The following is a 26,360-nucleotide window of genomic DNA, read 5'->3' on the forward strand; positions in this document are numbered from 1 at the left end:
CCTTGTAACCTCTATAAAGTAAGTGTGGTGAAAATACAACCCCGTGTTTCTGTAACTTTCCAGCGAAAGAATATTCAAAATTTCAATTGGACTGTTAGATGTGGGCGTTCACCGGTTTACATAATGGTACAGTCCGTCTCCAGCTCCCCCCCAAAAGTTTGCGGCGCCGGCCTATAAAAACTAAAGGACTGTGCAAAGTAGAAAGTCTTCACCACCTGAAGTTTTAACTGAAGCGAAATACCTGAGAAAAAAAAAACAAAAAAACTCTCCTCTGCAGCACAGCGATGGAGCAAACCGAGGTGGTCAAACCAGAAACCCTGGACGACTTGATAAAAATCCTGCACAGCATCTTCGAGAGTGACTGCATCAATGTTGAGGAGGTTCAGAATATAATGGAGTCATATGAGAGCAATCCTCAGGAGTGGATGAAGTATGCAAAATTTGACCAATACAGGTAAAATATTCGTGTTTCTGTTTGTTTTGGGGGTTTTCAACACCTACCCACCCAGATATTCCTCATCTATACTGTTGTCCTTTGGACTTTTGCACATTGACCTAGTGTCGTGTTGCTTTATCGATATTCAAAATTATATTTAATCTATCATATTTTTACTTACCCTAAACATGTGCTATGAGTCCCTTTTCTTCCCTTTTTTAATTGAAAAGGTACTCTTGAAAAAACTACTACTGCATGCATTTCCTCAGTAGCTAAAAGCATTATTTTTGAATGAAAGCGGCTGATTTTTTTATTTTATTTTATTTTTTCATTTAGGTGACAAAAACTGCTGCTCTAAGGTTTTACTTTGAAAAGAAAATTGCTTGGCCTATATTAGTGTGCTTTATTTTGAAAGGTCGTGTTACAATGAGGAGATATGCAAACCAGTTCATTCCTCAGTTCACTGTTCTATTCAAAACTTTAAAGAACCCCCCACCCCCGTCCCAGTGTTTTGATTAGTGGGGGTTCAATGGAAGCCGGTTGTGTGCCATCCAATCAACACCGAGAACAGATACACACCCGCTGAAGTTTGGTCTCTGACGGGCAGACTTTCTTTTTCTAAGCCTGGTTAAAATTGTTGAGCAGTGAATTTCAATCAAAAAGTATAATATTTCATTGAATCTAGCCAAGTAGTTTTGTTGCCTGAACCCTAACCAAAATGTGACTGAAAATTTTGAATAGTCATTAAAAGAGCGTTTTTTTGTTTTCTTTTGTTTTTTTGTTAGAAAGTCCTGAAAGCCATCACCTCTCACTAGCTTCCCAATCTCACAACTGCATCTGCCTTGCTAATGTTTGCACACGTTGCAATTGCACAGTCCAGAAAATACAGGCCTAGTAAGAAAACAGACACAAAAGTGGAGGGTATGAGATATCTGTATGAGGACTATAGGGCAATGATTAAAACTCTTCTGTTTCTTTGTGAGCTCCAGCTGGATGACGTGAAAGCTTCTCAGATTTCCAAAATAAAACTGATTTGTATTAATGTAATGTACAGCTTATTGTGAAAACGTTATTTCAAGTCCATCATCAGTTTTCTGCATTTAAAAAAATGGAATTTGATCACTTGAAAATAAAATTATCATATTTTGACAAGATGTTTCAATCAAAAAAGCTCCAAACTGCTTGTAAATTCAGCCTCTTTGAGCTTGAGGTTTCTTAACATTCAGGTTCATCTTTCATTATTTAGTGTATTGGTCTGTATTTGTCTTATATTTCAGCTTTGTCCAATCATTGTAATACAGTTTCCAAATTCCTCCATCCTTCAAGCCCTTCACTCCTCTGTAACTGTATATTTGTGACATAATGCATCATATTTTTCCATGTACATTTGACATATTTCTCATTCCTGCAGATACACGAGGAACTTGGTTGATGAGGGTAATGGGAAGTTCAATCTCATGGTTCTCTGCTGGGGTGAAGGCCACGGCAGGTAAGATATTTGTATCTTTAAAAATAAATAAATAACATAACTATTATTCATATAAAATAATCTGATCAGAAAACTGAATTTGTTTAAACCTTTAATAATAAGATTTCTGTTTCGGGGTATACTCTTAGATACTGTAGGCCACACGGCCATGTTTCTCACTGGCAATTATTGCATTAGTTAATAAAGATAAGAAAGTCCAATGTTCTACACACTTACAGATTATGTAAATAGACATTGTTTGATATCTTTCTCATGTCCCACTTTGTCAGCAAATGTCACCCAAACACCTGACAGAAAGGCTGATAATTCCTGGATGTGTTGCAAATCTTGTAGGCTGGTCTTTTTATATGATTGCGTATTACAAGATACAGATCAGCAGCTGTCTTTTTTCACACAAGAAAAGACTGTTTTACCACAACCAAGTGTTTTATCACATGGCTGTACCAGTACTAGTGTTTTAAAACAGGGACTTGTTAAGTAAGACTGTTCTGGGAATTTCTTGTTTTGTTTTCTTGAACATACAGTATTGGTGATATGATATGGGGTATGACTTATAAACATAGCTGTTCAAAGTATGTTTAGCTCTCGCCTTGCAAACTTAAGACTTGCCTCATCTTCCCAATGTTTTTTTTAACATTCTCCTCATCTTGTCTAATTTTTATGAAGAGAGCAGTGTTGACATATTCTGACAGTGTTCTTTAACGCTTTGCAGTAGTATCCACGACCACACAGAGTCCCACTGTTTCATGAAGCTCCTGCAGGGTCAGCTGAAGGAGACGCTGTTCGAGTGGCCAGAGAACAAATCACACGGTGATATGGTCCAAAAGTCACAAAGAATTCTTCAGGAAAACAAGGTTGCTTACATAAATGGTGAGAAACCAAAGTGTCTGACTATCTTTTTAAAATCAGAGCTTGTTCTCCAACAGTATTTAGATCGATATGTCTGCTGATATCTTGATATCTGTCTATTGAGTCATTTTAACCGGTTCTTCATTGTACTCACGTCTTTATTATGCCTATGCAGTGTTCAGCACAATAGACCAAACAAATTTACGTGATCATTTGAGATGCTAATGTGAAATTTCCTTGAAACTAAGGCAAGGCTGTTAAATGTGTGGCATTTCTGTCAGCGTGCAGTAAAACCCAAGTTTCTAACCTCTGCAGTTACATAGTGTCTAATTGGTTTCACAGGCAGCTGTAAATTTACAATGAACTTTTCTTTTTTTTTTTTGTCTGTCCTTCAAATCCCTGCCTGCTGTGTATGTCCCTGAGGCAAACAGAGCTCTGGTGTCATGTTTCTGTCTTTAACTGTGGTTGAGCCCTGTTTTACAGCATTCCAATGTTACATGTATGCTGTTTGTTCATACATGTGTACGTGTGTGTGTTTTAGACTCCATTGGTCTGCATCGTGTGGAAAATGTCAGCCACACTGAGTGTGCAGTAAGTTTGCATTTGTACAGTCCCCCTTTCGAGACCTGCCAGACATTTGACCAGCGGACAGGACACAAGAACGCTGTCAAGATGACCTTCTGGAGCAAATATGGAGAAAGGACTCCATTTGTAAGCAGTTTTTTTTATTACTTTAATACACATATATTGAGTGAAACCTGCCGATTTTCTTCTGATTCATGCTTTGAATCCCCCCCCCCAAAAAAATAGGCTTGAGTACTGAAACTTGAAACTCACAAAGATGCATTTGTCAGATGCATAAAATCAAATCTAGTCAGTGTGCATTACAAATTACAGTGCAGCTCTGTTACTGTACAGTGGGCAGACTGCTTACTTCACTCCCCGCTAACCATTTCCCACCTAACAAGAATACCTTCTGAGCAGGAAATGGGAAGAGTTAATAGTTTCTTGCTTCTCTCATTAAGCTGAGCCTATAAAGAATGAAGGCAGCACTCCTTGAAGATTCAAGAATTAGTAGAAAGTTTCCATTTCCTTTCCTTCCTTTACTTTTAATGTGCTTCCAAATGCTTCAGCTTTAACAAAGAGTTGCTTGAGTGAACAGAAGAGTTAGGTATTGAACATATAAGAGTGTCAAAGTTCAGAGAGAGAGAGAGAGAGAATGATCAATAAAGGTTAATTTAATATAAACTAGAATCAGTTCATCAAGATCTTCAATAAATTAGTTATTAATAATTACACAAAGGGGGGAAAACAAGACCAATTACACTGTCGGACCTCCGCCTGTTTTGGCCACCCTGCCAAAGAGCATCAGCCTTATCTTAAATCTACAAGTTGTATAAGCATACCTTGGTCACAACACTGTTATAATTAAGTTCATTTGATTGCAACACCAAACATGCAAGATAAGATAAGTATATCGGTGTGAGCACACAGTGAACCCAACTCGGCATACGTCCATAGTTCTCAACAACTGTTCGAGGCTATTTTACAGACATTACATGTCTCCGTTTAGAACCTGACTGTAAACATTCCTGTTTTAGGTTTGGTCAGGACTTGATATAAAGGAAAATGTGACTATATCTTAGTCTAAAATTGTCTTTCTTCTCAACATTTTCTTAGGAAACCACAGTTTCACAAGAGAACAACTAAAGGCCACCAAAAGAGACTCCAGATGATGAAGACATTTAAAGTGACAATGTTATGATATTGATTCAACGGGAAACTGCTGGTGAAGCGAAAATGTGGACCTATGACTAAGCTACCCATTTAAAAATCAGGAGTGGGCTAGTTCAAAAGGACGACCCAGTAATTAGAATGGCTTTATCACTGCCCAGTGTGAGCTTGGCAAATACTGATGAGCACAGGACGAATACATGAATAGGCTTGGACATGGATTGAATCTGCCTTTTGTTTGCTGGGCCTGAGGAGACCCTTTTCCAATAACAACATTCCTGTCTATCCATGACCTGTGTAACCACACTGTTGTGACGTTATGGCCTATAGTCAAAGACTAGACCTTTAGATTTTCCTAAATTTTATGTATTTCTAGATGGGGGGGGATCTTAAATCGGTTTTGATCTCAATGATGTACTTTTATAGTTGTATTTACTGTTGATTCATGCCACTGACAATTGTCTTAACACCTGTTTGAAAATTGTAATGAAATGTAGTGTTGTTTGTACAGTCTAACAAGTGGTTGTTTTTTTTTTCTCTTTTTGCATTTGGAGAATTAGTTGTAAAGGTTTAGAGCCGTGTTGTTTTTAAAGTGTCATGCTTGTAATTTATTTGCAGGATCTTACGTACACTGAAAGAGTGTTTAAATCAGCTCTTAAATGTGTTCATATTAAAGGTTTGACCAGGGGAAGTGAAGCGACTTTTATTGGCAGAAAATATATTTAGGTTACTTTCTCTGAGGATTTTAGCATATTGTGATTGTAACTGTATTTGTTTAGTGTTTAGCTTCACAGCAAACCACTTCTTATAGTGCTGTCAACATGCTAGAGTTTTCTGATGCAGTAATTGATAAATCTGGCCATAACTGTAGTCCATTAAACACCATTACTCTTTCAGAAGGTTTCAATCTGTTTTGTCTTTATTTTTCATTTTCTGTATTTTCTCCAATGCCTATTGTTATTCATATAATATTTAAGCTTAAATTTCTTTGGATAAACCTTTAAAATCACTTAAATCTTAGCTTTCTAACCAGGAACAGTATTAGTAATGAAAGTTGTGGGCTCAGTAACATTTGGAGCGTTGGTTGGTAATTACAAGCTGCCTCTATGGAAATCTACATTTGGCCAAAGTATATTTGGGGTATTTGTTGCTGTAAGAAATTAAAGGTGGGTCTATCTGGGATCTTTTGAAAATCAAACAGAAACAGTTTTTAAATATTAACCAGTCGTGTAACCATGAATAACTTGCTGTCTTGTTAGGGTATTTTAGTCCGTCCTATCATTTGTTGTGTTTGATTTTTGTGTTTTAGGCTGCGTATTGATTTTCTTCTGTTTTAAAGGGGCGGGCATTGCAGACTAGACTAGGCTATAGATGCTGTGGTGTGTTCCCTAATTCATGTTACATACTTGTCCTTATGCAAAAATGAAGAAAAATTAAGAAAAACTCAAGTTACTATACTCAAAATCAAGTTACTATACTAAATTCTGCCTAAAATTCCACATAGTGTAATTGAGAGACATTATCAAAAGTTCCAGTGTTACAACACCAAAGCAACATAGTGAATAGTTTAGTTTAGTAATTTCTAACCTTTAATATCTCCTGCTGATGTATTATACACCAACAGGCACTTTATTTAACGCATTTTGTCAATACCATGTCGGAGTCCCTATTCTTCGTGGTATAAAGTCGTAAAGGTGCTGGAAACATTCCTTGGAGATTGTATTTCATATTGAAACGATCGCATCACACAATTTCTGCAAAATAATCAGCTGCACATAGCAAACCTCCCATTCCACTACATCCTAAAGGTGCACTGTTGGATTAATATTGGTTGTATACGGAGGTCATTTGAGTACAATGAACTCACCATCATGTTCAAGACAGAAATTTGAGATAATCTGACTTTGCGACATATCCTACATCAGACAATAGGTACGATGGGCGGTCATGAAGTGATGGCCGTAGTCAGCAACAGTACTTTAATTAAACATTAAACCCTTACCACAGGCGGCATGGTGGTTAGCACTGTTATCTCATAGCAAGAAGGTCATGAGTTCAATACCGCCATCAGACCGGGATCTTTCTGTTTGGATGTTCTCCCTGTGTTTTTGTGTGGGCTCTATCCAGGTACTCTGGCTTCCTCCCACATTCCAAAGACATGCAGTTAGTGGGGTTAGGTTAATTGGAAACTTTTAATTGTCCATGAGTGTGAATGTTTGTCTGTCTCTATGTGTTAGCCGTGTGACAGACTGGCAACCTGTCCAGGGTGTACCCTGCCTCTTGCCCTATGGCACCTGGGATAGCCTCCAGCCCCAGATCAAGGACAATTTTTTAATGTTCAATTTTGGTGAGCCTATGTGAACTGAGGCTCGGTTTTCAGTTCTTAGCTGATAGGAGCAGAACCCGATGTACTCTTCTGCTGCTGTAGCCCATGTGCTTCAAGGTTCGACCAGTTTGAGTTACTGTTGCATTTCGATAAGCTCAAAGCATTCTTCTGGCATCAACAAGGCATTTGCACTCAGAAAACTGCAGCTCACAGATATTTTCTTTTTTTCCGAACATTCTCTCTAAATGCTTGAGATTGTTGTGTGGGAGAAGAGTAGATCCCAGTAGATCGGCAGATTCTGAAATAGGCCATCCTGTCTAGCACCAACAGCCATCCCACATTCAAAGTCACTTAAACCACCTTTCTTCCCCATGTCTACATGACTTGAGTTGCTGGCATGCCATTGGCTAAGTAGATATTTGCATTAACAAGCAGTTGTATAGATAATTTGGTGGCTGGTGAATGTTTCTATATACAGAGAGATGCAGCACTGGTGTTAACTCACTGATTATCTGTTCATAGTCATATAAAAGTACTCCAGCATTTTATTCACAGGTGACAATAGTGTGGTACCAGGATGGAAAGAAAGCAAACAGCTGCATTGATGTACACGTTTGTATGTGTACTTTGGTTTGAGGGAAATATTGATTGGCCATTAACTTGACTAGCAAAAACATTTTGGTAAAAGTGCACTGATAACAGTATTAAAGAACCAGAGATCAAGGTCTGCCACATTTCACTGGCAAGCCAACAAGTGTATTAACTGTACCACTTGTGAATCAGAAAGATAACGTGCTTTTGAAAAGTAAAGCGTACGTGCACCGAAACAGCAGGCTTCATCATGTTCTCTGTGTCAGTTTCACATGCACAGTTAGACTACTGCAGACTATTGCAGTCAATGACCAGATAACAAAGTAGGTAACAGTGCACGAGGTAAATGCACTTTAATCTGTTCCTTTATGTTGCATTTAGGGTGTCCTTTGCACAAACATATGGCTTCTTAGTCTCTGTCATTTCATTCATTTTTGTATATTGTGTTAATGTTATTTGTATACAAAAAGAGGACAATGAACAGTGTAGTTTCCACAAGATAGGAAAATAAGTCAGTTTACTCAAACAGGAACAAATGAAATGTTTTCATACTCATATAAAAGTGACAATTGTGGCCAGAAGTTGGTAATTTGGGGCTTTTAATTATTTCATCGAGCTGTTCTTTTTCCAGAGTACAGCACACATCTTTAATGACTTAAAAAAAAAAGAACTAGGTGCTAAAGTTTGTATTCAGGATTTTCTCTAATCTACAAAGGGTCAAAAGTATACATGCACTATGCAGACATACACTTACTTAAATCCTTTAATAACTGGTGCTGAAAGTTGTGCAACACATATTAACTCCAATTTGAATTGACCTCATTAATAATCATGACTGGCTACAACTGGTAGTTTCTGGATTGACCACCTTCAAGCTCAACTGAAATTTGCAGCTGACCACATGGACAAGCGGAATACCTTGTGGAGAAAATTGACAAATGAGAGAGATTGGGCTATTTGGCCACAGTGAGAAGAGGTTTGGATGAGTAAAGTTGAGGTTTTCAAGCCAAATAAATCTCCGGGCTGGTCTTGGTAGCCGGGGATCAGTCCGCCAGGGCCGCCGCCTGGCACACAGTGCACCCGACCCCTACGGCGCCTCCTGCGGGTGGTGGGCCCCTTTTCGGGCTGTGCCTGGCTGGCTTCCATGGACGTCTGGTGGCCCGGCCACCAGACGCTTGCCCACGGGCACCCTCCCCGGGCCTGACTCCAGGGCGTGGCCCCAGTAACCCTATCCCGGGCAGGATAAGCTGTTCCCCCGGTGATATTCTCATAAGGGTCTTCTGAATCGCTCTTTGTCTGGTCCCTCACCCAGGACCAAGTTGCCATGGGATACCCTACAAGGGTGCAAAAGCCCCCAGACAACATGGCTCCTGGGATGCCTGAGACACACAAACCTCTCTACCATGGAGGGCACAGTGACAAGAGGTGGTGTATCTGTACCAACTGTCAAGCATGGTGGTGGTAGCATAATGCTATGGTGCTGTTTTGCTGTCAGTGATACTGATACATTGCTGAAGGTGGATGGAACAACGAGGAAGGAGGACTACCTCCAGATTCTTAATCTCAAACCAACAGCTAGACAGTTGAAACATGGAGGCAACTGGGTGTCCCAGCAGGACCCAAACAGACATAAAAACTGGCTTTAGAATGGATGAAGAAGGCTAACATTAAACTTCTGGAATGGCCTTCCCAAAGCCCAGACTTCAACGTCATTAAAAATGTGTGGTCTATGCTTAAAAACCGGGTCTGTGCCAGGAAACCAACCAATTCAAAGGAATTCTAATAACTGTGCCAAGACGTGCGGTCAAATATGAAATTAGAATCATGCCAGAAGCTTGTTAATGGCTGTCAAAAGCATCTGGTTGAGGTGAAACTTTCTAAGGGACATTTAACCAAAATGTACGTGGAGGTGTATCTGTATATTTGAGCCTATATAATTACTTTTGATCATGTATAGATCAGAGAAAATCCAAAATAAATTCAAAGTTGTGCATCCAATTCTTCTTTTTTTTAAGTCATTAAGGATGTATGCTGTACAATCATTCCACACTGGAAAAAGAACTGACTTTTGACCATTGCTGTATGTGCTTTTGAAACGTATTTTGTTGACTTTGCTCTCCTCTCTCCAAACAAACGTCATTAGTTGCATTTCTTCACTATTTACCTTTGGAGAGGTAAATCACACAGTGTTGTCACAGGGATGTGAGTTTGTTCCAAATAAATGTCCCCAGATTTTCCTATAGCAAGTCAACAATGGCCTACAGCCAGTGTTACATAATAATGAAGCAATCACTTTGATTATCCCGGCAAGACTCCAGGGCATGGTTAGCATGAGTGAGAGAAAAGACAAGACATTGCTCCTGTCAAACAAGAACAATGTGAACACAAGTTATCTGTTAATATTAGACTATTACACAAATGCTTCATGGACTTAAAAAAAAACCTTTATCATTCACATGTTCATGAGAAGACTTGATGTGTCAGCAGTTAAGACAACTGGTGCGTTTGATACTCGCCCCCACAGCATTTATTTATATTCATTTATTTATTTAGATATATTGTTTTACATATTTGTTATGTACCATATTTCAACTGATGATGTGGTGATTCCCTTTCTTTTCCATATTGTGGATTTAAACATTTCTGGAAAAAGTGCTGAAAGATAATATCATGTAATTTCCTCCGTGTACATGTTGATCTTGGATGATATTTTTGGCCCAGACAGAAGACATTTTGGCACCTTGTAGTAAAAATGTTCTGCAGAAATATTTGGAAGTGTGTCAGTTCTTGTTGTGCTTTCTTTTGTTAGGTAGGTTTTGCTACACAGTCTCCACCTTGGATTGTTCTCTGTGTTCCCTCATTCTCACCACTTAAATATTACAGCGTTGGAGCAGCTGTAGTTGTGGGTGAAGCCATAAACCTTAAAGGCAGGTTTCACATTGGTTTTTTTAACCCCCTAGCAGCGCTGAGTTTGAAAGTGCAGAGAATAGGAGTGTGTCCTATGGTAACAACAGCGATAACAATAAGCCAGGCTTGTAGAACTTTCTAGCACACCGGAAGAAACTGAAAAGCTAATTTACTTATCGTAGCGGCCTCAGTACATTGATAGTGAAACACTCATTCACAAATATGTTGCACTATACACATGACAGCGGAGTTTTTATTACAGAGTCATAAAGTATTTTTCTCTGCATTGTCAGGCCTTTTAGGTGATCACTTTATGTTAATATTAAAGTCCACATTTGGTCGTTGATATTTTTCTTTCATGTTCTAAGCTCTACTGTATAGAGTCATGTATCTTGATACCAGAAAGCTGTTTCATATTTATTTGGTGGTGAAGTGAAATTTCTTGCTAAAAACTGTTAGAATGATTGCTGAATAGTTTGTGCGCATATGTGTGAACATGTTGCCTGCATTGTAATTAAACCATGACTGGCCTTCAATTGAAGAAACTTTCTTGTATTCACTCGCTACTATATCTGTCTATACACCGTACTGTGTCTTGACTCACTCCTTATTTCTTTATATTTTTGTAGGAAAATGGGAAAAAGGTGCAGCGATTATTTTAAAGAGTTTGAACAATTCTAATAAACTTGAAAGTCCAGATTTGGTAGGACCACCTTTCTTCTTCAACACAGCCTGAGCTCTCCAGAAAAGGTCTCCAGACTTCTTGAAGGACATTGTTCCATTATCCATCAACATGGTCCCACACTGCTTCAGCGATGTTGAGGTCTGGCCTCTGGCAAGACCAATCCATGTGAGGTATGCTGTTATTGCATTGACAGTATGTTGGACATCACTGCCACACTGAAAAGGAAAACAAAACAAAACAATGTCACTCGGATGCTTTCCAGATTGCATGGTGGAGGAAAATCTGACCATACTTCTCTGAGTTAACGATTCTGCCAAGTTTGACAGGATCCCTACTGTCAATGGCTGAAATGTAGCCTCAAATCACGACAGACCCTCCACCATATTTTACACATGGCTGTTTGCGCTCAAACTGATATCACTGTGTTGGTGTTGTTCCTGGAGCAAAAAAACTAATGTTGGTTCATGTTTAACACTGTAAAGTGACCAATCACATTGTAGTGATGTGATAGTTTTGCAACATTGGAATCACCATCACACCACACACCAAACCATAACCCTAACCACTTTCACATCTTAATCCCTAACCCTAACCCTGACACTAACCGTCCACTTTTTTCCTGACTCGACATTAGCTAAGTTCTCTTTTTTCTTTCCGCAAAGTATGACATCATAATAATGTGATTGCTCAGATGCAATGTTGGTCTTGAACAAACATTATGTTGATCTAGGAACAACACCAACACACGAGTATCAGATAGACCACTGTAGACACTCACTGTTGTACCTTGCTCCCGACTTTCTCCCTGCATACTAACCTTGGTTTTTTTCCCCCTTGTTTCCCTTCCCTGAATCAACTAATGAATCAACTGAAAGGTCAGCCACAACTCCCAGTGTCTGTTTCAGGTCTTTGCTGGATTTTTCATATTTTTTATCAATATGATTTTCAGATTCATGTGTTAGAGACATTTTTTGTTTTAGGCCATTCCACTTTTGTCCTTCACGTATTCAGTTTTCTTAATTTTTTAAATGATGATGCCAAGACATATTCCAAGAGATCAGCTAATAGCTCTGTGGGAATCACCTTGTTGGTGCAAAACATGTATTTTATGTGTCAAACCTTGTTAGGTTTTGCATTTGTTATAGGTTAAAAATAAAAGCAATTTCCTGAAAATGGTCAAGACTGGACTGGAAACAAATTTTTAAAAAGCTAACGTGCAAAGAACCATTTTGAAAAACCCCAGAAAGCCTGAAGAACTATTGCTCAAGATCACTTTAAAAATGACAAAAAAAAGTCTGGCTCCTTGGAAGCACAATATAAAGACATGAGTTGTGCAGCACAAGTTTAGATAAACTAAACACCTTAACTCCCTGAAATCTCAGCCAAAATAAGAGATACCACAACCAAAATCTTTTACCATAGAAAATTGTTTGCTCCAGTTTCTCCACTTCCAGAAATTCTGCTGGACCCTGCAGTGGACTTGAAGACTGCAACACTGCTCATCAGGATACAGCTCTGACTGTAACTACAGATCCACATTAGAGAAAAGACACTGGAAACAAACATTAAACTTTAGAAGCACAAGAGCATCCTTGAACACTAAATATAAAGAAATGAAGAATGGGTCACAACTTTGCACATTACTGTAAATTTTTAATGTTTTGAAAAGAAAAGTTTCAAATGAGGAAATTTTTTTTTATCAAAAACAAGCCAAATGGGAATTTTAAAGGATACAAGAATTTTTCCGCATTCAATCTGGTGCAGTATGTTTACAACTAATCCCATATGAAGGTTTTTATAAAGTGTTAAAATGATCCTACTTTAAGATCGAAGTCTGGTGACTTAATTGATGAAGATAAATTTAAAAAAGAATACTAAATAAACTGAACAAACTGTGATCATTATTTCCAAACAGAACTATTAAAGTGCAAATGAGTCATTATGGCAACAGAACCTCAGAAATAGAACTTTTCTTGCACAAGATACTTGCTTAATAACTTACTATCCTTTCACAATCACCACACCCTAGGTTAGCAAACCAGTAAACAATGAGAACAAGTTCAGCTAGTTCTATTTGGACACAGGTTAACTTTAATTCTTAGAGCAATAAAGTCAATAAACAAAAAGATGAGTTAACGATACTTGTTATAAAGTGATATCTAAAATATTGGAAATCTAGTAACCACCATAGCCAAAGCAGCAAATCTCTTTAGTGTTTGTTGATAAATTCAATTTTTAAATAAAGAGATCAGAGGAGGTGCAGTGTTGTGCAGAAATGCTGCATCCCTGTGAGCACAGTTATACTAGCGGCATGACACCAGATTGGCTACAAATTCAGCCTATCAGCCAAAACATACAGTCACAGAATAACAGGGATTTCAGAAATATGAGCAAAGTCTGGGATTTTGCTGGAAAGTTGGAAAAAGACTGATATCACTCCATTTCATGTCTCAGACGTCACAAACAGAAAAAGTCGAAATGAACACTTACTGATCACAACTACTAGACGATATCCCCCCCCCACCCCACCCAAAAACAAATTAAAAAAGTTACAGAATTAATGTAATTCATCAACGTATTTTGTATATTTCTGTATTCCAATTCATTCTGTGTCAAAATATCTGGAAACATATAAAAAATGAAACTGAAATTGAAAGCTTTATGCACAGTGTCACATCTCCAGAGATCCGTTCTGTTTTCAGTTGATGTTTGGTGCTTACGTGTTAGGATAATGTGCACATGCCAAAAGAACATCATGTTCTGCACTTACCCACAAAAGTCACGCTTTGCTCACAGTGACTCAGGACTCCAAAAAAACCCCAAAACCCTCGAGTTTAAATCTTCACACAAACAATATTTCAAAAGTACTTTAGTTGTTTTCCCAGCAGGGATTTTATTTTCTTACCTTTGTGACACTTTAAGTTGGATTTTGAGAGAAAAAAAAAAGATGGTTACTGACAATGAGAATAAAAGTTATGTCAAGGTTGCATTACTCAGTAGGCAGCTGTTCCTGTGGTTCATATCAGATGGAAGATCACACTGACTTTAAGTCATTAAATATTAATATTAGTTCTCTGTATTGCACATAAAGAACAAACAGTTTATGTCTGAGCACATGTTGAAAATGCTAAAGTTTAGAATAACCCATTAACAATCGCAGAACACTTTATTAGGTGTTGCAAAATAGTTTATTATAAACTAAATTTAAAGCAGAATAACAGGAACATTATACTGTGCCATTATACATCATAAAGCCTTAAAAAACTCTAAATATATCAAAAATCTGTCATTTAAAAAAAATAGCTTCAATGTCCAAAGCTACAACTGAGTAAGAGCACATGTGAAACAAGGAGTAACATTTTGCTTAAAGCTCCCATGCAATGCCTTGAGATTGTAAACTTTCTAGTATTTGACGGATCGCTACATGAATCAGGATTATACTTGAAGAAACCGAGTTACAGATTTGAGAATGTCGCACTGAATTAAACTGTTATACTGCAGATTCCCTGCACTTTATGAAAAAGGTCAATAAGACTGTAAATGTAAATCTAAAATGTAAAAACAATAATATAAGGCTCATTTTTATCACTTATTTATTTTGGTTTAAATGAAACAAGATGCTTTTAAAAACATCGTTTCCCTAAACTGTAATGATTTGGACTGAAAATGCAAAAAAATAGAACAAAAAATTTATGAAGGTGACAAAAAAATCTACAACCTAAAATCAGCAAAAATCTAAACTTAGAAGAAAAGGCACTGACACACAGGGACAAAGTTCATGGTCGGCTGGTTAGGATTCATTATCTGACTGAACCCCCAGACTCTCCAGAGATCTGACCTGCTGTAGAGCGCCTCTCCTAGAAGGGGCTTTCCTCTCTGACCCTTCTGATCCTGACTGACCAACTGTCACCAGCCTTCCTTTCCCCCTGTTCCTTGACCCTACTGATCCTACAGACTCTTCTTTGTCACTTAAAATGTCACTAACACTTGCAGACGAACCACCACGAGATCCATTGCTATGGGAAGCACGGTTGTAAGCGTAGCTGTTGCTGAAGCTGTATCCATGGGAACTGTTGTTTCTGTGAGAGTTGCTGTTGCTCGTGGGGTGGCTCGGCCTAGTCTGGGAAGTTTTACCACAAGAAATATTATCAAAGGACTTTTGGCTATAAAAACTGTGTTCAGAGCCTGAGTCATGCTGGGTGTCAGGCTTTGAAAAATTATTTGCTTCTTCTACATCCACAACAGCACTTGCTGATGGTGCAGAAGCCCGAGTGAAAGTTACATCAAGTGACCTTTCTTTATGAAAGGCTGCTCTATTTGGGGATGGAGACTTGTGCAAGCTGGTGTCAGACAATCCAACGGGGGCGGCAGATGGGGCACCTCCTACCTAAAAACCAGAAATTCAATTTGATGAGACAATGTGGAAAACAATTCTATTCTAACTATTCTAATCAAAACTCTTAATTACTAAACTAAAACTGAAATAACATTAATAATGTCTCATTAATCTACACTTCTGCTTGATGTGGTTACAAATCAAATGTTCACCATTATCACAGAGGGCAAGTCTACAGTGCTGTGAAGCAATGATTTATTTATCCACAATTAAATATCTGCGTACAGATTTGTGCTCTTAAAGTGTTTCAAAGGCTTATGCAAACTTTAAAATATTCACCTCACCTGCAAACGGAACATGCTTCCAAAGTTTGCTTTGCATATTCTTACCAAAGACAGAGCATCGATCCCGTAATGCCCTGCGGGCGGTGATGCTGCTCCATGCAAAAGTGGTTCTATTGTGGAGGAAAGCTGAGGTCTTCCCAGAGGCTGAAAATCTGACTTGTCAATTCCAGCCATTGAAGCTAGCTGACCTAAGCTACAAAAAACAAAAAAAGACATGCGATCTATTAAAAATGAACATCCAGAGTAGATAACCAGCTAATACCAGCCTACCTTTTTCCTACAACAAAAGCAAATAAAAAAATGATTATGGTAAGATGTGACTAAAATGATAAGATATTGGGTAAGAAAAAAGAGCGAGTCAGAGGGACTTAAGTATACACCAGATGCTTTAAGTATACCTGTTCAACTGCTTGTTAATGCAAATGTCCAAATCAGCCAGTGGTTGCAACTCTATGCATTTAATCACATAGACACAGTCGACCTGCTGAAGTTCAAATGATCATTAAAAATGAGGGGAAAAGTTGATTTAAGTGACTTTGAACATGGCATAGTTGTTGTTGCCAGAATGGCTGAGAAATCCACAAATTCTCAGTCTACTGGGATTTTTCACTGGTGGTGTCACAGTGTGGGGGGATATTTTCTTTAACCCCTTTTATAACTGCACCACAGCTAATCTGACTACTCTCGCTGATGCCTTTATGATCCCAGTGTACTCACCTTCTGATGGCTGCTTTTAGCATGATAACGTCATATTAGTCTTTGAACATGACAATGAGTTCACTGTACTCAAATAGTCTCCAGTCACCAGATCTTAATCCAGCAGAGCACATGTTTGCTTAATCTATTCTATTAATAATTAAGGTAGTTCTGAAAGCAAAAATGGGTTCAACCTTGTGCTAGAAGATGCACCTAACAAAGTGGCTAGTGGTTTTATTTTAGATTTAAAAAATGTCCAGAATGATAACCTGATTGAACGAGTGGCTGACTCAAAGATGACTGCAAAATTATACCTAACCCATGGGCTTTGGTTTCCATATATTAATCCAAGAAATGACAATGACAAACCTAGAGACAAACCTTTCGCTCTGAATTAAACCCGTCCCGTCAGAATTAAACTGCAGAATCAATATCAAATTGGCCAATATCAAAATTAACTTCAGATATCTCCGAAAGAAACTGAAATCTAAGATGCACAGCTTTTTAAAATATCACTCGTCTAATATTTTAGAAAATACACCTGTTTGACATCTTATCCCAAGTCAAATACGAGCCATCAGCCTCAACCATTCAAAGCCATTAACTACACAACCTACGGTTTTTCCAAACATAACAATTTAATGATGCATCACTAACAGAAGTGTGTAATCTGAGTATATGCTCTTTCTATACCACTTGAGAGAACTTACTCTTACAGACCACATTGTTACACTTTAAAAGATAAGAGCTACAATAATAAGCTGCTTCATCATGCAGCTGAAATATTAAAGCTACACAAGAGTTTACTCACAAGGTGCCAGACTGTAACACAAAAATCTAGCAAACACTTTTCTGCAATGTTTTGTACGATGCACAAAGATCACTTTTTAAAAAAATAAAATATAATAAATAACTGTAGGTATCGTCCTAAAAAACACATTAAATGTAAAGTGATGAAGCAAAAATGTGACAAAGGGAAGAAATAGAATTAAATATAAACTACTTAAAATGGGGATCCAGTTAAAACAAAACTAAAGGGCAAATTAAAAGGTCAGTGTGGCTCAAGAAGTGGAAAAAAACACCCATACATAATGAAACTGAAAGCTTTTTAAAAGAACAGATTTTCAGTAAACCACGTAGGTCCTGTGACAATGGTGGCATTTTGTACTGGCTGCTATTGAAAATACCCACCCAGCATCTTTGAGCAAATCCAGGAAAGCGTGAAACTTAGTGAATGATGTCTCAATGCTCTCCAGAATTGCCTCATCTTCAAGAGCACTGGAAGCTGGTGGTGCTAATGCAGAGCCACTGGCACCAAGTGCCTCTGACAGGGAGTGATTGGCATCTCGAAGTCGAGCATTCTCCAGCTCATACTGAACAGAAATTAAATAAAGAATACAGGGACAGCTTGGCACAGTCTTATTTATTCATTAAAAAAAAACAAAAAAACACGACTGTTCAATAAAACTGATTCTTTAATAAAGAACAAGATGCTGCATTACTTCATGAAAAATCAATAAGTACCTCCCACCTGACTCACAAAGAATCACACTGTTTTTCTATAAACAACTTTGAGCATCAAATAACATTGGAAATAACACAGTTTCAACAGCAGCAAAGGTACACCAATTTAAACCAACAGGCTGTTTTCTGTTAATTCCCTGGAGTAAATTAAAAAAACCTTTAGATTTGCAGCCACTAGAATGTATCTCTCTTGCACTTCTGCAGTTATGAGGGCTCAAAATTGCTGGTCAAAAATAACGGGATTTTTAAAAAATGCAAAATTTTGACCTATTTTTGTGCAATTCAAGGGTCTATGACTTGGAACATGTTGGTAAAATTAATATTCAAAGATTTTAAGAAATCAGCTGATTCTGAGGGGGTTGATTTTCTGTGGATTTTTAAATGATTAAAACTTGCAATAAAGGAAAACATGAAAAATAAATAACAGGCATAAATTTATCTGTATGTATTACAGATTTTATTTACCTCCATGAGCCTGGACTCAGCCTTCAGTCTGGCCCTCCGCTCTTCTCCGAGCCTCATACGGCACTCTTTTAGCTCCATCTACAGGGCATGGATCAGAAGAGCAGTGTGTGAGGTGGTTTTGTTTAATGAACTCTTTACAAACCACATCTTTGACTTTAGAAGCAGCAAAAACACATTACAAAAACGACTCACCTGCATTTGTTCAAACCTCCGTGCAATGACTCTGTCCTGACGATTAAGAGAAGATGGTCTCGGTTCCACTTCCACCACTTCCTCTTCATCATCCTCCTCTGCCTCTGAATCCGACTCCATGGTAACTTTCACTGTGGCTGCACCCTAATAAGATATTAACATTAATGCTGCTGTTTAGGGCTCTTTAGCCATTACGCTGCATTACACACAGACACAAGACAGCTTACCTGAAAGCTATGGTCTGTTACAGTAATTCCAGGAGGCAAACCTCTGCAGAAGCAAAAACATAATATTAGTCTCTACATCACTATAATAAACAGTGAATGCTTTTTAAACATATTATTACATTCCCTACAGGTTTCCATATGCAGAAAAAAAAAAATTTCCAGACCCCAAAACACACACACAATCCAAACCACCTTCCAAACTTATTAATGGAATATAGTTTTTGTTGTTTGCTTGTTGTTTCTTCTGAACTGTAAACTGGTGAACATTTCTTCACCTTTGGCGTCCAGCTCGTGCAGCAGCACGCCAAGGCACATGGGGGGTGCGTGATGGCTTAGGTTTCAGAGCAGCAGCTGAACTCCGTCCTCCAGGAGATGGTCCTTTATGAGTGGCTGCAAAGAGCAGACATGTCCATGAATTCTGAGAAACTTCACCTCTAAGAAGGGTGCAGCGTTGTGGATGCAAAATCCTCAAAGTATTATGAACTGTACTTTATCACCATGTATTAAAAGTGCCTTGATGTGTCTCTTGTGATTTGGCATTAAAGAAAGGAATAATAATCAATCCATCCAAGTCTTTTGCCTATCCAATTCAGGGATGTGGGGGGTCTGGAGTCTATCCTAGGAGTCTTAGGGCGAGAGTCAAGGTACGCCCTGGACAGGCGGCCAGTCTGCCACTGGGCTAACACATACAGATAGACAACCATTCGCACTCACATCCACACATATGGGCAATTAACCATCATCAATTAACCTAACCCCACTAACTGCATGTCTTTGGACTGCAGGAGGAAGCCGTAGTACCTGGAGAGAACCCACACAAACATGGGGAGAACATGCAAACACCACACAGAAAGACTCTGGCCTGGTAGAGGAATTGAACTGAGGACCTTGCTGTGAGGCAACAGTGATCAGTGATCTTCACTTTTTTATACCAATATTACTGATAAATCTTTGCTCACAGAAAATTGTTAGGTTCCCCCCAATAATAACACAAGATATGTGCAAAATAGTGGAAATTATTATAATGGCCAGCAGAACACGTGTGGGCTTTCCATGAATTAATCAATGCAAAAATTATAAGAATTACATGCTTTGTGAAACTAGCAGATATTACTTACTTCTAACAAACAGGGTATAAACATCACAAGCAAATAGATGAAAGACTAATTAATCTAGGTGAGTATCTACGGAAACTCATCCTATAAATAAGGGCAAAGTCAACTAAACCATAATCAAACACATCACAAATTCAAGATTATTTTTGCACCTATCAGCAGGAGCAACAAAATAAAATGGCAATGAATTCAGTTCTTACCATGTCTCCAGATGACTCAAAAATTTAATTTGAGAAGATGAAAAGATACTGAGAGTAAGCAATACTAGCTCAAACAGACTGAAAGAAATGCTCCAGTGAATTTACACTGCACACACACATGCACAAAAACCCAACACAAAACAGAGAAATGTGCCTATGCTCATAAAAATAAATTAATAAAGGTCTGTTTTTTAATAGGCTGATTTAAGGGGTACAACCAGGAATACTGAAATTACTGTGTTTTGTCTGACTAGGGAGACAATAACATGGAGTTACATGCAGTCTTCCAGTGTTTATGTGGAACATGGAACAAGAAAAATGTATGTATACATAAATACCTATTCTAAATGCAGCTTTCCCTCTGACTGTACTGGGTAATGCTCTCCTCCTTGGACCACAAGCTCTCTGTGGTTCTGATGCTGCAGGCTTGATCCAGCAGTACTATAGGAGAGCATAAGGAAGACACATGGATACAAATACACCACCTACAGCAATGGTCCCCCGCCCAAAAAAAAGTTCACACCCCACAACTTTTATCAGTGAATAAGAATAAAAAAGGAACCAAGCTGAATTCTACTTAAATAGAAATAAACACAATAGCATCAGCTAACTTTTATTTATTTACTTTCTCTGCAAATAGAAAGAATCTCATTTAGTCACTGTAGTTACACTTTTATGTTGTTTGGTGCCATTACAATTTTAGAACCAGTAAAAATTGTTTTCTCTTGGAATATTTCTCCCAAAAACTTACCTCTGGTGACTGTCCATGACCATTCATTAGTACTTTCTCTATTATAGTTTTAATTAGGAGTTTATCTGAAAAGAAAACACAAAAACAGTGAAGATTCAGTACCAGAAAAATTCATAGAAATTTATGTTTCGTGGTTTTAGAGATAAACTACTACATGACTGATGTAATTACAGTATTACTCAAAGGATTTTTCTACAATTGGAAAGGAACATGCACACACAAAATTTGGTTTGCATTGATATGTAAAATGGAAACGTAAAAACAAACCAGCTCAAGCAGTGGAACGAACAACATATTTGATCAGATTGGGAAAAGTGTTATTAAGTCTGGAAAAAAACAAGAAAGTGCTATTGCTTTGACTGAGGTAGCAACTTACCAACTAACGGGTTACCACGGATATCCAGAACACACAAAGAAGAATTTGTTTTCAAGGCTTCTAGCAAACGACGAGCGCCTTCGTTGGAAAGACCACATCTTTGCAGGTCCACAGCTGTTTTACAAGCCAAAAATCAGAAACAGAAATCCTTTCAAAAATTTGTACAATAAGGAAAACAAACAAACACAACCAAACACTACAAACTCACAAATCTACTAACCTTTAACCCAGAGGTCTTCAGCAAGTTCACTTGCAAGCGCCGCAGCACCCCGGTCCCCAATTAAAGTGTTACAGTTAAGTGTGACACGGCGAAGACCTCCCATACCCTCAAACTGCGGCTGTCGATACCTCAGAGACTCCGCCCACGCCGTACCATGTCTTTGCATACCCTGATGCTTTAAGATAAATAAAAGGATTCTTACAAAAGTTGTGATGAAAAATTTAAGACTCTGCCACTTCTATTACTGAACGAAAAGGCCCACAAGTCTTATTCTGTCTTTTATCTTTTATTACAAAATGTTCTGACTGACTGATAATTTCTCTCTTTAAATCTTCTAGGCTTAAGCTGCATATACACTGGAAGCGATTCAAGGCCACGTTTTGACTAGAGACCATAGAAAGTGAACAAGTAAAATTGCTTCCAGTGTGTATACAGCTTTACACCCTCTGTCAAAAAACATACTGCTGTAATCTGTACTGCTGTTTGACCTCTTGCAAAGGTAAACTAATTCATAAAGACCACCTGCTTGTGTGCACCTCAATTTTTTTCAGATTTCCCGAACAAACCTTTTTAACAATTATTATCTGGATAGTTTACAATGATGAAATAATTATCTCCCAATAAAAAAATAAAATAGACTGCCAGATGACACTGAAAATCAAATACTATACCTTGATAATATTGGCCATGTGCTCTGCCCCCCTCCAGGTAAGACTGCATCCACTAAAATCCACTGTCCTGATGTTAGTAGAATACTTAACGCTTTGGCAAATGACTAAAACATATTGAAACATATAGAACACACAGTTACACAGGTAACATACAATACAAACTCCTTTCCTGAACAAAATTAGGAGACAGTGGTATAATTGCACATACCCTCTAAGCCCTCATCACTGATTGGACAGTTAACCAGAGATAGGTTTTCCAAGGAAGTGCTTTTTGCCAAACCCTAGATTAGGATAATTTCAACAAAGAACTTGTTTTAATAAATGTCCATTCTAAGAGTGAACAAAAAAGCAACAAACACAGAAAGAGTTCTGAATAACATTTTAAAAAATGAAATAGTTACAATGCTTTGCTTTTAAAATGCTCTGCTTTCACCTTTGTCAGGGTGATGAGGTCCCTTTCTCTCAGTGGAAGTCCATTGAGCTGCAGCGTCTTGAGGTTGGGAGAGACAGTGAGGCACTCTCTGAGGGCCTTGCACAGCTTTAACGTCATATCCTTGGAGCGAATAGCTGGAATCTTCCTCCTGAAGCTAGACTTAAGATATCTTCTATCTGAAACCAATGGTGACATTGTTTTAAGTAAAATCTGAAAATCAACAAGTTTCTAACACAGACAATTAAGATTGTATTAACTGTTTCAATAACTTACCTGCCTCTCCAGAAGCCAAACTAGCTTGGTGTGTGCTACTTATTGCTATGTGGTGCAGGTGTTTGTTAATGGATATAGAGCTGAGAACGGGTGGCCAGTCTGTTAGCTTCAGCTTGTCTCCATTAAAGTCCAGCATCCCTTTGTTGAGGTTCATTTTAACTGCAGGAAGGGGGACAGATTCCTGCCTGGCACAGGCAAACTCATAGTAAGCCATAAAGTCCTGAGCACCCTGCCGCCGAATCTGAGCGCTGTCCTGGACCATCTTTGATCTAGGAATAAAAATATTCAAAATAAGACAAAGAGAACTATGTAAATGGGTAGGAATACTTCAAGATCACAGTAATGAAAAACAGCACACATCACTGCAACTTTACTTTTACACCATATCGTATTTTTCATACGATTGCTTCAATTTAAGTAGAAAATTCTCCTATTTCTGTGTATATGATTACATCTTTGTCTTTTTCCTTAAGCTGGTCCTTTCAAGGGTCAACACAGAGGATCATGTGCGTCCATCTCACCCCATCTCTAGCATCCTGTTCTGTCACACCAACCCTCTGCGTGTCCCACTTTACTACACCAAGAACCTCCTCTGAAGTCTTCCTGTTTCCCTCCTGCCTGGCAGCTTCATATTCAACATCTTTTGTCCAATATTGTCCAAACCACTCTTTAATTTCACCTCCAAACCACTTAACCTGAGCCGTCTTTCTGATATACTTTTCTAATCTTGTCTATCCTGCCCACTCCCAATGAAAAGTTAACATCTTCACCTCTGCTACTTCGAGATCGCCCTCGTCTTCTCCAAACCAAGCATCATTGTAGGTTCACTACCACCTTAGAAACCTTTGCTTTCACTGCTGTTATCCTTCTGTCACAAATCAACACCTGACACTCGTCTCCAACCACTCCACCCTACCTGCACTCGCTTCTTCACCTCTCTCGTGCGCTGTCCTTTGCTCTCGATTGTTGACTGCAGGTATTTAAATATATATACTGTATATAATTAGACATCTGCTGAAAAAGTTCTAATTCTTAAACATTATGTATCACTTGTAAACTGGTACATAAATTATTGTTTTGTTATTAATTATTTGAAAGTTTGAGGATTAATACATCATAACAATGATCCACAGAATATGCAACATTCTTGTCTAAAAGACTCCTCTGGTGTTCAAAACAACTTATATTTAAGATATCTTTTATTTTTATTATTATTAATCTCTGCCTCCCTTCTACAGTGCGTCTTCTGTCCCATCTTCCTCCCATCACCCCCTAGCAGTCGTGGCAATTACTGCCCCTAACTGAGCTTAGTTATATTGCAGGTCTCTGCCTATTAAATGGGACTTTTTTTCTTCCCAAAGTCACCAAGTGCTTGTTCAAAGGGTTTTTTTGATTACTTCAATTTTCTTTATATTATTGCACATCTCTACCTTACAATATAAAGCACCTTAAGGTGACTGTTGCTGTGATTTGTTGCTATAAAAATGACACTAAATTAAAATTGAACTGAATTAATTTACCAAACTTGTTCAACTTTATTTATTAACGTATTGCTATATCATAACATTTACAGACACAGCAATAAGTATATGGGGTGGCCATATGCGAGCCACTGAAAATATTGAGGTGGCACACCAAAAACAGAATTTACAGTTTTATTATGCTCTAGGTTACTTGAAAATATGTCAAAAAAGAGAGAAAGGAAAGAATTATATTCCTACTTAATTTCCTGCTATTAAAGTTTATATCACTGAAAATAGGGTAAATATGAAAACCAAATAAGATTTTGAAATCTATATTAATCACTTTTAGCTGATCAACTGATCGATTAATTGAGTGGAAGTCCCACGATGGCTTTACTGATTCTCAGCAGAGCTGACTAGAAGCAGCTTAAGATTCACTCTCCCAGACTGGAGTTAACTTTAACAGCAAACTTGTTCACGGAATACAAATAAATATTAGATCATCTAAGAGTGTGATCCGTTTCCTGTTTCTATGTTGGCCCTGAGATGCACAGTGATCTGTCCAAGGACTGGCACCAGCTTTTCTGCAACCTTATTACATTATTCCCAACATAGGACAGTCTTTCCAGGGGGAGCACTGGGAGTGCCAGCAAATTTTGGGGGGTAGCCAGTGCCCCCTCTGGGCCCGCAGCAAAAATAAGCTATCAAGCTATTTCGATAGCTTTGTTAGAAACTGATGGCCAGTTGTCACTATTAAGCCAAGCCATAACCAGCCCTTCTTCTGAAGATCATACACAGACCACAAGTTTTTCGTTAACATTTCAACGTTAACCTTACAACAAAGCTAATTGTTGACTTTCACTGATTTTGAATCTTCACCAATTATCTATGCACAGTGTAACCGCTTTCTCTCATTAAATGCAGGGCGCTAAGGTTAAATCAGTGGCGTTAGCTCAGCTCAGCTCCTAGCAACCAAAGACCGTCTATGCTAGCAGTGAATGTCAGCATCAGGGTCTAGAGCTGCTGTTTTTAATTGTGCCTTCATGCATTACACGACTGGATTTAATCAAAATAAAACAATATAATGTACTTTCATACCCAACTAAAGACTATACCGTCGCGGGACTGATGTATGACTCTTCCTCGACGCTGCTTGACAACTTCAGCGGTCTGTTATTGTTGACAACATAAACGACCGCTCAAAAGTGGCGCTGTAGTGCCAGCAAACCCACGCCCACTTCTTCCTCACTGTGCCATTTGCAGCTCTAGCCAGAGATCTCCTGCCATCTATCAAAGAGGAGCGGTAAAACATACCACAGGGAGTCGCAACCAATGACTGTATAGTCATAATCTATTTAGAGAAGTTTGAGTGCATAATAAACTATCCAGTTATAAAACAGATGACGAACCTCTTGAGACGTCTCAAGAAGACTATGATACTTCAACATGTCATTACAAAGAAATCAAAGAAGTTAATCTGCATTCCCCACTGGGCCTAAATTTTAGGAAATAAATGTGTACAATAACCGTTTTGGCTAAGCAAAATTGTGCAAAAATGGATTTGGAGTTAAATGCATTAATAAAGATATCCCTATTCTGGTAAATCAACTACTCCTAGTTGAATGAATGTGGTGTAAAAAGTTTCTTTAATTCTAAGGGGCTGATGCATGGTGCCATTTATAGTTAAACTGTGGATGCTCCCATTCTTAAATCCTATAGTGATTTTTCTACTTAAAGGAGCACACAGCAACTCTCCATATCTTGTTTGGGCGGAACAGCCACAACCTTCGATCACGTCATTCTAAGAAGTGAATTCAGTGAAACAGTCGTCTATGTAATCATTTCCTTTTTGGTCATTTTGTTGACTGCTTTAGCACTACCTTTACGAGATTTTGAAGCATTTTGAAAGATTTCAAGATTTTGAAAGTTGTCCAGGATGAGACAACGAACTTTCTTTCTTGGGGCCATCAATCAGGCGGCGCGTCTCACGTGTAAGAAAGCATTGTCTTTTGTTTGGCAGACTGCAGAGAAAGGCTGCATTGAGCAGTTGTGTTTGT

At 38.3% G+C, this 26,360-nt stretch overlaps 2 protein-coding genes and 1 long non-coding RNA gene across 4 annotated transcripts; 1 reads left to right on the forward strand and 2 right to left on the reverse strand.

Annotated features, from left to right (window-relative positions):
* The first annotated feature begins 177 nt into the window (after nucleotides 1-177).
* On the forward strand, nucleotides 178-5,156 carry cdo1 (cysteine dioxygenase, type I). Its single transcript, XM_003451060.5, has 5 exons — nucleotides 178-454; nucleotides 1,848-1,925; nucleotides 2,638-2,795; nucleotides 3,316-3,485; nucleotides 4,455-5,156. The coding sequence occupies exons 1-5, from the start codon at nucleotides 285-287 to the stop codon at nucleotides 4,482-4,484; spliced, it is 606 nt and encodes a 201-aa protein (XP_003451108.1). The 5' UTR covers nucleotides 178-284; the 3' UTR covers nucleotides 4,485-5,156.
* On the reverse strand, nucleotides 5,036-13,534 carry LOC112841812 (uncharacterized). The gene is made up of 2 exons (XR_003213199.1): nucleotides 12,435-13,534; nucleotides 5,036-11,232 (listed from the first exon to the last, which is right to left on the reverse strand). It is a non-coding gene; the product is annotated as an uncharacterized LOC112841812 (long non-coding RNA).
* Nucleotides 13,535-14,408: 874 nt separating this feature from the next.
* On the reverse strand, nucleotides 14,409-25,571 carry cep78 (centrosomal protein 78). 2 transcript variants are annotated; one of them, XM_005473454.4, is made up of 16 exons: nucleotides 25,419-25,571; nucleotides 22,841-23,109; nucleotides 22,568-22,743; nucleotides 22,343-22,415; nucleotides 22,135-22,238; nucleotides 21,464-21,638; nucleotides 21,244-21,357; nucleotides 20,868-20,932; nucleotides 20,455-20,557; nucleotides 19,077-19,191; nucleotides 18,802-18,844; nucleotides 18,575-18,718; nucleotides 18,383-18,460; nucleotides 17,585-17,766; nucleotides 15,743-15,890; nucleotides 14,409-15,404 (listed from the first exon to the last, which is right to left on the reverse strand). In XM_005473454.4, exons 2-16 carry the CDS (start codon nucleotides 23,100-23,102, stop codon nucleotides 14,808-14,810), a joined length of 2,379 nt encoding a protein of 792 aa, XP_005473511.1. In that variant the 5' UTR covers nucleotides 23,103-23,109; nucleotides 25,419-25,571; the 3' UTR covers nucleotides 14,409-14,807. The 2 variants fall into 2 exon arrangements, with proteins under 2 accessions (XP_005473511.1, XP_005473512.1); XM_005473455.4 differs by having other exon boundaries at nucleotides 25,402-25,554.
* Between the last annotated feature and the right edge of the window lie 789 nt (nucleotides 25,572-26,360).

This window comes from Oreochromis niloticus, linkage group LG12 (assembly GCF_001858045.2).
Source record: "Oreochromis niloticus isolate F11D_XX linkage group LG12, O_niloticus_UMD_NMBU, whole genome shotgun sequence".
NCBI classification, from domain to species: Eukaryota; Metazoa; Chordata; class Actinopteri; order Cichliformes; family Cichlidae; genus Oreochromis; species Oreochromis niloticus.

What these genes read in the sequence shown, in the direction of transcription:
- cdo1 (XM_003451060.5), top strand. Translation starts at nt 285, where the DNA reads ATGGAGCAAACCGAGGTGGTCAAACCAGAAACCCTGGACGACTTGATA. An exon ending in GCAAAATTTGACCAATACAG is followed by an intron (nt 455 to 1,847) that starts GTAAAATATTCG and finishes TCATTCCTGCAG; the next exon opens with ATACACGAGGAACTTGGTTG. An exon ending in TGGGGTGAAGGCCACGGCAG is followed by an intron (nt 1,926 to 2,637) that starts GTAAGATATTTG and finishes AACGCTTTGCAG; the next exon opens with TAGTATCCACGACCACACAG.
- cep78 (XM_005473454.4), bottom strand. Translation starts at nt 23,102, where the DNA reads ATGGTCCAGGACAGCGCTCAGATTCGGCGGCAGGGTGCTCAGGACTTT. An exon ending in CCGTGGTAACCCGTTAGTTG is followed by an intron (nt 20,933 to 21,243) that starts GTAAGTTGCTAC and finishes TTTTCTTTTCAG; the next exon opens with ATAAACTCCTAATTAAAACT. An exon ending in TAACAGACCATAGCTTTCAG is followed by an intron (nt 18,719 to 18,801) that starts GTAAGCTGTCTT and finishes ATATCTTATTAG; the next exon opens with GGTGCAGCCACAGTGAAAGT.